The 15,278-nt window shown below is 35.1% G+C and overlaps 1 protein-coding gene across 5 annotated transcripts in view; it reads right to left on the bottom strand.

The window, feature by feature from the left end:
- Positions 1 to 2,717: 2,717 nt before the first annotated feature.
- LOC129952887 (high affinity cAMP-specific and IBMX-insensitive 3',5'-cyclic phosphodiesterase 8) overlaps positions 2,718 to 15,278 on the bottom strand; it is a 169,790-nt gene continuing 157,229 nt past the window's right edge. For 4 of the 5 annotated variants that reach the window (XM_056065818.1, XM_056065820.1, XM_056065819.1 and 1 more), the window contains 10 exons: positions 6,062 to 6,172; positions 5,785 to 5,954; positions 5,429 to 5,639; positions 5,179 to 5,346; positions 5,020 to 5,115; positions 4,718 to 4,966; positions 4,399 to 4,618; positions 4,159 to 4,319; positions 3,816 to 4,083; positions 2,718 to 3,753 (listed from right to left, as the gene is read on the bottom strand). In XM_056065818.1, coding sequence (XP_055921793.1) covers positions 3,602 to 3,753; positions 3,816 to 4,083; positions 4,159 to 4,319; positions 4,399 to 4,618; positions 4,718 to 4,966; positions 5,020 to 5,115; positions 5,179 to 5,346; positions 5,429 to 5,639; positions 5,785 to 5,954; positions 6,062 to 6,172 — 1,806 coding nt within the window. In that variant the 3' untranslated portion in view covers positions 2,718 to 3,601. The remainder of the gene's footprint in view (positions 3,754 to 3,815; positions 4,084 to 4,158; positions 4,320 to 4,398; positions 4,619 to 4,717; positions 4,967 to 5,019; positions 5,116 to 5,178; positions 5,347 to 5,428; positions 5,640 to 5,784; positions 5,955 to 6,061; positions 6,173 to 15,278) is intronic. The other variant, XM_056065822.1, reaches the window with a different exon arrangement.

The raw sequence follows: 15,278 nt of genomic DNA, 5'->3' as shown, positions 1-15,278 counted from the left end.
GTTCTCCTCACAAGAATAATAAGACCCTAGCTCTTCAAAAAACATTGACTTTATATTTAGACTTGGATTTATCTAAAAGAAAATATTCTTTACTTCATTCCGTTGTAAACAGTTTATATAAAGATTTTTTTCCAAGCTATTATAAGTTACAAACATATAAGTCAGAAATATTGCCAGAAGTTGCTGTTGTTTCCGAATCCACCGCGGACGTAAATTTGCAATCTTTATTAAATAAAACTTCAAAGGCATTGTGAAAGAAAACAAAGAAAATTAAAATACAAGCCAATCTTTTAATCTTGTTTGTAAGTAGGTCTTTGATGGCAGCTACGGACACAGCAACTATAAACAAACTTTTGAAAATTCTCGAACCGATAAAGATATGTAGCTTTTTATTTGTTACAGCTCTTATGCATCTTAAATTATTGGATTCTGTAGATGGCAAAGGAATTCTCGTCCAGGGTCGACCCTTTTCTGCAGGCCAATAAAATTAATCTTTGCAAAAGAAAATAGCTGACTTGTTAGATCTGAGCAAAGTAAAATGCAAAAGGCTCTTTCAGAACTTGAAAACTTTGAAACCTCAATTGATAACAAAAATATTTCGGTTTCCTTTAAAATGTTGTTGACAATGCTTGATGGAAGTGTCAAATGAATTTATCCTCAATTGCAGAACGAGCTGCAAATGTCCAAAATTACAAATACGGCCTATCTTCTCTTCATTCCTGGATAAGATGCTTTGATGCCCGGATATGGAACAACCAACGACGGAAATACCGCGAGAAGGTTTTTCTCAAACCTGGTGTGGACAAGGACCTGATTTTTAATTTTGGTATTATTCTTCGAGCAGTTGCATCTGGTCATCAAATAAACATAGATAATTTTGTTGAGTTATTGGACGAAACAAAAACCATATATTTAACAAAATACAGTTGGTATTACATGCCAAGCAGCGTGCATAAGCTTCTTTTTCATGGAAAGTATATAATAAGGTTTTTCGAACTACCAATTGTCGTTCTTTCCGAAGAAGCCTTAGAAGCAAACTGTCTAGACAACTAACCACATTAAAGTTTTAATTACAAAGCAAACAAGCATGGAAATAGAATTCAATGCTGGAAAGAAGAAACAAATTACATAGTGCATGAAGCCATTTTGGTAGCCATTTTTCTCTCACGTTTATGAACTCTGTTTACATTCAAATCGGACTAAAGGCTTAACTGTAATACGCATAAACAAACATAAGCTTACGTCAAAAACCCAGCAAAAATTCACTTGAGTTTCTGAAATTACTGCGGATAGCCATAATGCAATTTTGCTCACGTAATCTACATTTCGAAATAATATTCGCAGCTGTGAAATTTGTTTGTTTTTTTTTTGATTCAGGGCTTTTGTTTTTGTTAAAAATAAAAAAATGGAGATAAATAACAAATTAAAATTTTTTTAAAAATTAAAGCTAGTAAGTACAGTATTTGAAGGACGATCTACTTAAAAAAAGAAGGAAACGTTCTTGTGCTGTTCGAGAAATAAACAGGGACATTAAAAGGAATGGTTTTTTCATGTTACCTTTTTAAAAATCAAAGAGCTTGATAGTGTCCAATTTTTATTTACACAAGAATGCGTCCTGTACTATTCAATTTGCTGCTTAATTTGTTGTCACCACTCATGTTAAAAACGTCTATAAGAGAACCAGTTTCACTTTAATTACTTGTCACCTCTTTTCAGTCTCTGGCCTGGTCGTTCAAGTTAGGGAAAGAAACTGTTCGGCAAATAGTACTGGAAACGGCAGAGCTATTGTGGAAAGCTTTGTACCCAATCGTTGTGTCTGAACCCAGTACCCAAGATTTTGAAATGATTACTGACGACTTCTGGACTTTGTGGAACATGCCCAATTGTCTTGGGTCAATCGATGGCAAACATTTTGCCCTAAGATGTCCACCCAATAGTGGAAGTCAGTACTTCAATTATAAGAAGTTCTACAGCATTGTTCTTATGGCCTTCTACGATGCGAAATATTGCTTCACCCACATTGACATTGGAGCTTATGGAAACCAAAGCGGCGGTGTTAAAAAACCAAAACTCTGTTTGTTAATGTTCTTACCTATGAATAACATTTTTTTTTCTGACTAGGAATCCTTCAGGTCAGTTGTTTTGGAAAGAAACTGTTGGGAAATAAACTTCCAATTCCAAAGTCAGACCTTTTTTTTGACTGCAGACATCATAGAGAAAATATATTATAATATATTTCCTCTATGGCAGACATTCTGCTTTGGGAGTGCGTTCAGAATTGCATCAGAAAAGAAATGCGATTGTACTAGAGCAGATTTTCTTCGTTTATAAACGCACCCTTAATATAAGTACTTCGAATTTAAAACCTCGTCTCCATAACTTACCAATTTACCTGCATCATCTTTAGCTATAAGTATTGGATCAATTTATCTATCTCGAATTAAAATGATCAAAAATTAGTCTAAAACTAATACTTATTTTAAGAGCTCACTGATTCTATTTTGTGTCCCGGAAACGTGATGTCTTACATGTTCTAGAACCCCATGGTTCCTTAAATATCCAAAAAACTACCAAAAAGTGATTTAATTTATTCCAATTGAAACAATTGCTAAAGTAAAACAACTAATAAAATCACAATAAACGATGTAAAACCCTCAAAATCTTCTGAGCTTCATAAGTTTTGAGTGTTATATATCGTTATATCGTCATCCAAAGAATTGGTTTTTCCTCACAAATATGTATTTCTATATAATGATGATATGTTATAAATTATTACAGAAGTATACATTTATATAATAATATGTTTTTCTTTTTATTGAAATATATATAAGTATATATTTTGTATTTTTAAAGTTAAATTTTTCTAAATAGGTACATTTGTTGTAATTTATTACTGTTTTCCATTTGATATACAATTATTCATTATTATAATATGTTCTATTTTTATTTAAATAGAATAAAAAGACGCTATGACCAGCATAGCTACACTTAGAATACGTAGAAGTCTATAGTAAGGTATTAAATATTTATAAAGTAAAAAATATACAATTGATTGTTTTTTTCTTTTTTGTTTTTGTAGAAATTTAACTAAGATTAGACATAAGATAGTGATCATCATATTTTGCTTATAAGTAGAAAAAGAAAATTGTATTTTGTATAGTCACTCAACTCCTGGAAGTTTTTGAATTTAATTTAACATAACATGAAAAATGTAGTGAATGTTTGAAACCTCAAGATAATGCACCAAATAAGTACAGATGAGTTTTATTTAGATTGTTGTTTTAAGTTTTAAGGTTTAACATTTTTTAACTGATTTACAGAATTCTTGGAATTTCTGTGTTATTGTATGACAATCTTCTCGTGTCAAAACATAAAATTTGACGTACCAGAGTTTATGTACAAAGTACATACCTTTATTTCAAAATCTCGTTCATATTTTACTTCGGAAAGTGCATCAAGCATTTCAAAATCCTAATCATTCAGATTTCGTTTACAAATATCAAAATTTATTCTAATTCTTGCCCCCATATGATAATGGACAATGAGGTTGCACTTGTTGGGGCGAAAGAAAGCCTGCAAAGAGCCTTCGAATTGCCTTATGTTATTTACAAACTGGAACTCCCGTTTTTGAGTTCAACGTCACTTGTTTAGTCTTTATGTCAGCCAATGTGTGGACACCCTGTTCTTCGAACTTTTTCCATTGGGTATAGTTCTGTTGCATATGAGTGATGAGATGTGGCATGTCAATGAAACCTTTTAATTTAAAAAAATAAAATAATTGAATACTAGTTTTTCTCTTTATCGAGTTAACTTACTATCCCAAGCGTGTATCATATCCTGAATTATAAATTCTATGAATCCTATTTGACTTTTAGGTATACTGCATGTCGCACGATCAAACATGGGCATAACGATTGGCAGTGAATTAGCTTTTTCCTCATCGGTTTGCATAAAATACTCTTCGGCTATTCGGCGTGCCCATTCCACACAATAGCTGAGCGGTCTCGCAGGATTACTTACATCGGCTACTTTGATAAGCATCCGTCTTATAAGAAGCTGACTATCATCTTCCGATTGTACTATCTAAAATTTGAGAATTTGTAAAGATTATTTATACAATAAATTAGAAACGTTGAAAAAATGATTGTATAAGCTTACATCTTTTGGTTCCACATCTGCTCCAAAAACACTCACAAATTTTGCTAAATTTTCAAAGTGCCGTGTCATTTCAGTTGCTAGAATCATATCGATGATAACACTTCTCACAGATTTATAAGTATCCTTGTCTAAGTTCTTAAAAATATTTATTTTATCATCACCTAAAAATGGAAAACAAATTTTTGTATGATTTTTTATGAGTACTGTATTTATTTATTATATTTTAAAAAGGAAAATTACCTAAAGTTAATTTAAAAGTAGTTGCCGCATGATGCGATTCCAGTACTGTTAAATCATTATACATTATGGCCAGTGGACTATTTGAGTTACATAGGAAAGCTGAGGATCTTCCTGGATGATCAATGTCATGGGCTGCGGATGCAATTAATGCTGTAGCTTCATCCATTCGATCCATCACCATTTCTTTAGCTGCTAATTGGGTCATAAATGCTCCAGTCGCCTTAAAACAATTATCAATGTTATTTATAAACAAATTCTATACCTTTCCTAAGACGGGCTATACGACAAGATTTTGAAACAGATTTCAATTTTAACTTACTTGCATTACATCAGCTGCATGTGTACTGTTGTGATATGTATTTTGTGAATGATAATGAGCCTCTATAACCGCTAGCCAAGTCTTGAACACATTCTCCTCAACATTAAATGTGGCAAACACATCAAACCGCCGGAACATTTCCATGCCCAAATACAATAGAGGCCGGTGTTCGGTGATTTCCTCCAATTTGAAAATATCAAATTCCCACGAAAGAGATTCTTCGAGAAGTTCCATGATGAGGGGTGTAGCCTTTATAACACGGTATTGTTATTGATTTTCATAATCGATTATTATATACAAACCTTCATCTTGGCTGGTAAGATTCCTGATGGCCGACTGCTTGATGTCCTAATTATAGAGTCATTTGAGCTTCTTCTTGACGAGTATATGTTAGGACCCTAAGAGACAACTTTTTTATAAAAAAATTATACACAGTGATGAACCTACACTTTATTGCTTACCGTTAACAAAGCACCAATCAAATCAGTTGCTATTGGATCCTCAGTCCTTATTTCTTTCATTTGAGGGCTGTATAAGCCTTCGCGTTTAAGGAACTCCATCACCTTATCGATGAGCTTTGCTTCATCCGATGAGCAATTCTCCTGTACTTGTGAGAGTAGATTAATAATCTAAAGTTATCAGTGGGAATAAAAAGTGTACGATTAGAATAGTAACCCTAGCGGGTAGTGGGCGAACTCAAAATAACCCTACTTTTGTTATTGGTGCCTCTAACGGCAGAGAAGTGAGCTTGGCCAAACTGGTCCGGCGTAAGCCATCTGAGGCTACCGAACGCACATCGAAACTTCCCCTTCGAATCGAATGAAGCGATCCCCTTGGTGCCTCCTTAGGCTGTGGCAATGAAGCAATAAAATCTGTCTGTCCTCCAGGAACATCAAAATTAAAAACATAATGTGTTGGTTGCCTAAATATTCAACACAACAACAGCTACTATCAGTAAAGCAAGGCTCATATTGATTAATTAAAAAACAAAAAAAAAAACAAAAAATTCAAAACGATCTACTTTGCTATTGCAAAGCAAATTCTGCTCATGTCATATTCGTACTCACCTGCCTATGCAAGCCACTGGCACTACACGCACGTGCATGGGTATGCCGTCGTGTCCTTTTCTCTTAACTGTCAGGATCCCGTCAAACTCCTTGATGTTCTTGCCTTGTGTGCTTATTGATGAAACATCCGAAACGAAAATATCCGCCAGCGGTTTACTTATGATTTCGTCCTTCGGTTATAACAAAGTTTGCAAAACACATCCTTTTTAAGTTAGTAAACGTAGAAACACAAATAGGAAGCAATAAAACTCCAGTCGATTATTCATTAGATGCTTACCAAACGCATGTTGAGCAGTCGTTCAGCTGACTTGTTAGCATATTGTATTCTAAGGACATCATCTGTGATTATCAGAACTTCCTTGAGTCGATGCAAAGCGGTGTACAATGCCTGCAGGTTGGATTTACCGGTTTTATATTATTAGTTAAAAAAACACTCTCAAACAGTAGTTATAATATTAGATTTTTAAAAAAAGTCATGCTTAAAATTCAACGGACAGACTTTACACGCAGGTAAACCAGGATAATTTCAAGAACCTATGCATGTGTTTGGCTTTCACGTATGAAGCTATTTATTATATTAAAGAGAATGGCAGGTCTGATGTTCCGTGGATAAGTATGTGTGGAAAACTATTCTAGAAAATATGATGAGGCCATGTTCCCTGCTAAAAGCTCGTGTAGAAAGAGAATATCAGCAACTTTACAGCGTTTTTGAAGGGTTTGCAGCTTAATAATGTCTTTAACGATCTTCATATTTTGGGTAGAATGGATTATCACCCTAAGGTAGTGCAAATCGAAAAAGGGGATACCAGATGTGACTAGAGTATTCAAGGATAGATCTAACATAGGTGGTATATAAGCATTTAGTGACATAGGGGCTCCAGAGTTCTTTGGACCAAAAACGTTTAAGGGAATCAAGGGATAAGCTGGCTCTGTTACGAATATGACAAAACTAATGGTAACCGTAAAGACTGTAAGTTCGAGAGGGATCGCTTACGGGTGAATGTTATGAATTGGCATTTAGCAACATTGAGTTCTAAAAAAGTTTTGTTGCACCAAGTCTGAAATGAGTGATAGATAATTTTGGAGTAAGATAGAATCATATAGATTTTTATGACATCGGTGTAAATAGAGACAATTTAATCATCAATGACATAAATAAATTAGATGATAGTTAGGACCAAGAATAATCCATTTAACAAGATGGGAATCTCAGACTGACATTTCGTTTTTCCTACAAGTTGGAAATGGACAAAAGTGTAACTCAATACTTTGTAAAACACCAAAACAGACAATTTTTTCTGCTGTAGTTTGCTTAGAGCATTGTATTGGTGACGTTAGAAGTTCCAGTGGAAACAATAGGCTGGTGTCTCCGTAGCATTCGAAGCATACTTGTGAAGTTCCATTGCCAACTTTAGCTAATTCAGATTCCTCAACTAGATTAGTATTTTCATCATTTAAGCAGTTGATAACCAAATTTTAGTTTTGTTTGCTGCAGAAATATTGCTTAAAGATTCTTTTTGAGGGAATATGTTAGAGTTACAATTTTGTTTGTAGTTAGGTTAGGTTAAGTTAAAGTGGCTGCAGATTCAGAATCCACACACTTAGGCCAAAAGAAAAGTCCCATTGTGATACCACATGAATCTAGAGAATTACGAACCATTTTGAGCTTTTTATAAAGCGAAGAAGATATTTGATATCTTTTTTAGCTAGTTCAATGGGATTATCAAAAGAGTAGTCTCCCAGATGAAGTTTGCGTCTTTGTGAAAGAGCAGGACAAGTGCAGAGAAGTCACCTCTTCTTCCTCGTCCATACAGCTCCTGCAGAAGTCATTTGAGGCTATACCAAGTCGTATTGCGTGTCTGCCTATAAGGCAGTGTCCCGTAAGGACATCTATTAGGGAGCTAATATGAAGGCAGCTTTGAGATACCAAGTCCAGTAAAGGCCATATGAGTTTTGTGGCTGGGCATGTTGGTAAAATAAACTGTGCCACCTAAAGTTAGCTATCGGAAAAGCTGTTTCTTTTAGCAAAAGTCGGTATACCTATTTTCTCCCATTCAGGTGAAATAGGTATGACGATTCTATTTTCGGCGGGTTCATCGGCTCTACAATTTCCTGTGATGTCTCTGTGGCTCGACATGCAACCAACAGAGGTAAATGTTAAATTGCTGCGCCATCTCCATAAGAGACAATCAAGGGCCGTTTGAGATTTGGTTGAGACACCGTCAAGAGATTTAATAGCAGCCTGACTGTCAGAGAAGATGCGGATATCAGAAGTTGATATCACGTTTTCTCTTAGCCAGGAGAGGACCTCATTGATCGCTAAAATTTCCACTTGGAAGACGCTACAATGATTAGGGAGGCGGAATGAGAAGCTTAGATTAAGCTTTTCTGAGTACATACCATTACCAACTCCCTCATTTTTCTTGGATCCATCTGTATAAAAATGAATACTTTTGTTATCCAGGAGTTTTTTGTCTTCCCATTCATCTCTGGATGGAATGAATACCTGGAAGTTTTTTCCAAATAGGGGTTTAGGAATAGTGTAGTCTATGTACTTTGGTATAGAACCAAAGAGGTTCAAAATGATGGAGTGCCCCACATTGTTGTTGGTCCATTGAGATGAGGCGTTGAGTTTTATAGCTGTACTCGCTGCCACTTTTTTACTGAAGATGTCAAGGGGTGTCAGATGGAGGAGAATGTCTAACGCTGCTGAGGGTGTGGTTCTCAATGCCCCGCTTATGCAGAGACATGCAGTGCGTTGGACTCTATTGAGTTTGTTTGTGACTTTCTCCAGTGCAGTTATGCGGGGTTGAAAACCTCATTTGCTTCCTATGGCTTTCTTGCAAAGGAAAAGAGCTACTGTATCTTTTTTAACTCTTTCCTTTATGTTAGGTTTCCAACTTAATTTTGTCCAATATCAGTCCATGATATTTGGCTTCATTGGTAAAAATTAGTGGTTCACCTTTTATTGCAGGAGGTACAATTACTGGGATCTTGTATTTCCGTGTAAAAAGGTCTGTTTTTTGAGGATTAATACTAAGTCCGCAGTGATCAGCCCATCTAGTGAGCATATTGAGTGCGTTTTGGAGGAGGTCTCTCAGTGTATTAGGGTGTTCTCCTGTGACGGCGATAGCAAGATTATCGGCATACACAACCACTCTGTAGCCTTCCCTATCAAGGGATATTAGTAGTTCGTTGACCACTATGTTCCACAGGAGAGGGGGCAGAACACCTCCTTGTGGAGTGCCTCTACCGACAGACCGTTTCGTACGAAAATCCCCCATCTTAGAGTTGATGATCCTACTTTTTAGCATTAGATTAATCAACTCACAGAGTTTGTATTCAACGTTTAAGGTCGTCATAACACAAATGATATCGGATGTGTCCACGTTGTTGAAAGCGTCCTCAATATCCTTGAAGGCCACCATAGTATATTCCTAGGGAGTATTCGATAGTTCTTACCAGAGTGTGCAAGGCTGTTTCTACTGATTTCCCTTTGCAGTAAGCATGCTGAGACATCGATAGTCTCTTATCAATGGTATTACGTACATGGATATCAATCAATCGTTCCAGAGTTTTGAGAATTAATGATGATAGGCTAAGGTCTTAGATCTTTAGGCTTGACATGCGAGCATTTTGCCCGCCTTAGGAATGAAAACTACCTTTACTTCTCTCCATCGCTGAGGTATATAGACCAGATTTAGACAATTTTTGAATATGTCAATGGTAAGTTGTAGCTCAGCTACTACCATTTGATCTGGACCTGGAGATTTATAAGGTTCGAAACTAATCAGAGCCCATGTTAATTTTTCTTTTGTAACAAGACCTTGAGGAAAAGTTAAGTTAATACCCGACTCAGGACGGTTTGTTGTATTAACGGATTTGGAGCTATCTGGGAAGTGGGTGTCTAGTAGCAGGTTTAGCGTTTCTTCGCATGTACCATCTCAGATTTTAAAACAACTAGGCTTGGTTGGATTTGTCGAATCTTCCTTATCCCTGACGCCTCTGAGGATTCTTCTATTGAGCTACAGAAGGATCTCCATGAGGATTTTTGGCTATTCTCAATTCGTGTTTATACTTTTTGAGGGATTCCTTATAGGACGCTTTTATTTGGGGATGTCTAGTCTTTTTTGCACTATTAAAAACCTTCTACAACCTTTCCTGAGTATATCTAGTTCCGCAGCCCACCAATATGGTTTCAGGCAGTTTCCATGGCTCTATTGAGGGCTGCTGTAAGCTCATAGACTTTTTGATCGAGTTCAAGAGCGCACAAGGGCGGATCAGAAAGTTCTGGTTTATTCAGATTTTTCAGATTTGTTTGTATTTAGATTTCGGAATAAAAATTTGAGGGAACCATGTTTTAAAAATAAGATGCTTTGTGTAAAGCTATAAAATAATTGGCTGCTATTATTGCTAATTTTTTTTTTCTAAAAGTTGATTAAGGTTAGCTGAAGCGGAAATTTCGTTAATGAACATACCTAAAATATTATTGGCTTTCTCAAAAATATTTTTGTACAATAACCTCTGCTTTATATCTGAAAACTTTTGTTTATGTTCTGCATTTATAAAATCTAATCTATGGAAGTTCTTATTATATTAAGAAAAACAAAAACAAGTACGTAAAACTCATTAATTTTGTTCACCATTAGTAGCACTTACTAAAAATAGCCTTCTCACAATAATAAGTTAACTTGAACTTTGGTAACTAAACATTTACATACATATCGTCTGCGTTACGGTGGGCCTGCTTCGAGGTTACTTTGAATGATATTTCTATTATTTCATCAATCCAAACAGCAAATATTTTGTGTGTTGACATTTTTAACAGCTGTTGAGCTGCCAGACAAAGCAAAAGTTTAGATAATCGAACTAAAGCTTCTGTTTGGAGTCACATTACGTTCTTTCCTTACAATTGTCAAACTAAACGTGAAGTCGAAGCTCCATTGTAATAGCATGCATTCAATTCCTATGGCTGAACTCGTAAACGTTAGCTAAAGCCGAAGCTGAAGCGTGTTTGTGCCATCAGCCATCAAGAATGTTATGGATAAGGTATTTTTTGTCTATAACTCTTTTTTTTTTAATTTAATATTTATTAATCAAAATGGAATTGAAAAAGAGTTACAGGCTTAAATCATTAAAAACAAACTATAAATATGCTTGGATTAATTAAATTGATACAGATTTTAATTACCTACTTGCAAAATAAAATATTTGAGCCGTTCATTAATGAAAAATTCGCACCCTTAACTTGATGGTTCTTCGAACGCATCTTTGATACAATAATTCGAGGTTAATTATGAAAATTAAAGTATTTTGTAGTTATTACTGTAAATTATTGAATTAATTATAATAAACTGATGTTGAACATACTCTTTTTAAGACAAAAATGAACATTGGTTCGCTATCAACAAAATGACTGCAAATTAAAGCTTAAAACTGGCTTCTTCATCGAAAAAGTAAAAAGAAAAATCACATCAATTCATGGACTAATTGTCAAAATTGCAAATACACAATGTAAGCAAACGTGTTTTGGAAAGTGAAACGTACGAACGATTCCCATCTTGGTAAATGGATTTTTTTAGTTAAGACAAATATAAAAGGACCAATGTGACTCCCTTGAGGAAGTTCTAAATTTGCATTAATGAGATCGGATACATTCTCTGAGTGTGATTTGAGCCATAAAATAAGAAAGGTAGGAAAATCAAAGGCTTTAAGCTTAAGATCAAACATTTTGTGAGTGATTTTTAAGAAGCCATGTTGTTGTGAATAATGGCTAGAGTTGACAATGCTTTCAAAAAGGTTGAAATTTGAAGAAAGTTTGGCTATGAATCTGTGGTTCTAAACACCTTTTTTCTTTTTTGTATGAATAGCAAAATTCAGAAATCTTTCCAAAGCCTTTGAGAGATGGCTTGAGAAATAGAAAGACAAAACAGTGCTGCAAGAGGTCAACATTGAGTGGCAGCACTAACTTTCATCTCAATTTTCCAATAAAGTTGCTTTAATTGGAATCAATTGTAGTACCCGTAGCATGATGGTTAGTGCGTTGGACTGTCATGCAAGAGGTCTTGGGTTCAATCCCTGCCTGTGCCACCTTAATTTTAAAAAAAATAATTTTCGCGGGTACTGCCTCTTGCGAGGAATTGACAAATCCTTCAAGAGTAATTCTTGTCATGAAAAAGTGCTTTCTCAAAACTAGCCGTTCGGATTCGGCCTTAAATTGTAGGTCCCTTCCATTCCTGACAACAGTACTCGCACACAGGAATGGTTGAGAGTTGTAAGTCACTAGGCCCTGGTTTACTACGGACTGTTGCGCCACCCCATTTGATTTGATTTGAATTGGAATCAAACAGAAACTTACCTTTCATTGATATCCATTTACTTAAATAAATATTTCATTTTCCATTAAAACCGATATATATAAGCCAGTCAGTCTTCTTGATTAGGAGATGACAGAAGATTTAAAATAAAAAAATATTTACACCGCAGAGTTTTTTTGTCTAGGAATGTAGATAGTATCAGTTTTTTTCAGAATTAAAATATGCAATGCAAATTAACATTAAAAAGCATCAACTGAAAAGATAAAATCTTATTTAGTTTGGATATTGCCACATTGGTGTTTAATTTCTGCCGCCGAATTGCCGCCTTTCCAATTAATGTATGACAATGAAATTCGTTTGAAGTGTAATCCTTTTAATTATAAATTTTACTCACGACGATGACCGTCTAGATAACAGATTTTACTTTCACCACAAAGTACTTGTTACATTTTTTTTGAATAGAAATCTTGAGCTCGAAGCAAAATTGATAAAAAAAACTAATTCTTTCTAATCTCCTATCAAAATAATGCTATTTTACTTGCATTTAAACCTCATCCTTATTCTTTTGAAACAAATATAAAACTTTAGTGGTCAAAAAGTCAGACTGAGCAAAAACGTAAGCTGATTATGGGATTACACCTTTCATTCTTGTTCGTGATAACGAGACGCAAAGGACATAGAAAAAAATCTCACGACCTAGATTTTAACAAAAAGGAAGCCCCCTTGAGGATGTGTCTTACCCACACCTACAAATAACAAAGCATGTTAACGAATGTTGAACAAAATGCCAGAGATTCATTTAAAAGTAAAAACGAACCTATATAAAAATTCATTTATCCACATGTTCCTTCATTGATTGCATCCATTAATGAATGTAATTGTGGTATAACATTAACATTATTTTTCTGAGCTACAAGGAAGGCGGAAATAACGTCTATATATAGTACGTAAAACTGTATGTAGACATGTGTATGTTTGGTCATTATTGCGTTGTTTTAACATGGCACGCTCGAGAAATTAAATTCATGGAGCAAGAATTTTATTTTAGGACATATGTGAGTGTAGGAAACACATTGCTTCCAGGACTAGATAATAAACAGGAAATTAAGCATTCATAACTTTTGTAGGTACCTACTAAAAAAGTTTACTCAGCAATATTTGATTGTTCACTTTGCAGAAACCTACTTAACACAATGAAATACACAAATTAATTTGTACCATTGATTCGTACAAAGTTTTGGCACTCATTTTTAACAGCGAATTGAACATCCGGCTTACAGCAAATTTTTGAGAAATTCAAGATAGCATCATATTATTTAGAAGTTGGGCTCCCACGCTTAAATAGAGCAGCAAGTCCTTTACCAAAGTTTTGTCCTTTGATGTGGCCACAAAATACATAAGATAAAGTTTAGGAATGCGGAATGTTTACAATGAAGATTCAATATCACAATTTCGAGTAGATGCAGCTGCAGCGGTGCGTAATTGGTAAGAAAAAAATTATGATTCAACTGTCGGCTAATTTGACGCTATCGAACCTTCATGAAAAATCACAGTAATTTTGTGGTTTTCGTTAATAGAAATGAATACTTTATCAAAGCCAAATACGATTGTGCGTGAAATAAAGCTAATTGAAATGAGTTTGGCTGAATGACAAACACGCTTCAGCTTCGTCTGCATTACGGTGGGCCTGCTTTGAGGTTGCTTTGAATGGCATTTCTATTATTTCATCCCTCCAAAGAGCAAATATTTTGTTTGTTGACATTTTTTTACACTTCTTGAGCTGTCAGACAAAGCAAATGTTCAGATAATTTATTTCTAATAATTCTCCATAGTTGACGGCTCTCGGTAAAATGGATTTGTGAAAACTATACAAATAGGTTGTTATTGTCTATTGCATATTATTGCACATTTTTTTGGAAAGGCAAGCAATAAAAACAAAGCATTAACGGAAATGAAGAATGAAGCGAAACAGTTATTCGGACAATCTTCGAGTGATTCAAAACATACAGAGTTTGAAAGAGATATGTGTGGTGCTTTTGTGGGGGCAGATATACCCTTGTTCAAAATTCGCAACGAAAGTATTCATTCTTTTTTGGAAAAATATACCGAGCACAAACCTCCTTCAGAAACAACCCTTCGCTAAAAATATGTACAAAATTACTACAAAAAAACGATCGATGCAATCAAAAACAAAATAAATCGATTTTTGTGGTTTTCAATGATTCGGTTAGAATTCTGGGTGAAGGTTTTAACAAAGACTCGATCTTACTTTTTTATAAGATGCTGCTCCGTATATGGTAAAAGTGGCACAAGCTATTCAGGTTTTCTACCCAAAGATAATGCATGTTACATGCCTCGCACACCGAGAAGTGAATAACTTTGACCGCTTTATAGCCAATGAAAAAAGTGTTTTTAAAAGCTCTATCAAGAGTCAAAACTCTTAAAAACATAGAACCTGGCCTAGAACTGCCTCCACAACCAATCACAACGCGATGGGGGACATGGCTCGAAGCGGTGAACTACTACGCCAAGCATTTTGAAAAGATTGTTCGGATTTTATATGCTTTATTTCGGCATCAAGCTATAGGTTTCTAGTAACATCAACTTCAAAAATTGAATTACGTAGTTTATCGCTCAATTCCAGCAAGCAAATTATAGGTGATGCGGTGAAGACAATCTACAGCATTAAAAGCAAGGCTGCGAAATCAGTGAAGAGAAAAATTGCAATGGCTTTGTCAAGAGTGAAATCCATAGCAGTTGATGAATATACAACTGCTTACAGGCCCCTTCTTAAAAGATACGTTTTACGAACGGTGCAAAAAAGAACTATCATAGCCAGATATGCAACTTTAGATGAACTAATAATTTTGGGAGGAATAATTTTGTTTTTGTAAACGCAATGACATTTTTTTGTCGTAGTGCTTAGTAAGAATTTCTTTCGACGAGGCCTTCGACAAAAAAATTAATCGCCAACCTTTGTTAAGCCTCAATATGCGATTTTTTACAGTAAGATTTATAACAATGAATTAATTAGAATTAGAACTTGATGGAATTCCCGCAGAGCTTTTACAGCAGCGCCAACATCATCAAGTGAACTGCTTCATCCGCTCATAAAAGAAGCCTGGACTACCGAAAGCTTCCCCTATGAGTGGAAGAAGGGAATTATCGTCAAGCTCC

The sequence above is a fragment of the Eupeodes corollae genome, chromosome 3, assembly GCF_945859685.1.
Source record: "Eupeodes corollae chromosome 3, idEupCoro1.1, whole genome shotgun sequence".
In the NCBI taxonomy this organism is placed as follows: domain Eukaryota; kingdom Metazoa; phylum Arthropoda; class Insecta; order Diptera; family Syrphidae; genus Eupeodes; species Eupeodes corollae.
This window is presented reverse-complemented; position numbering and strand designations above follow the sequence as displayed.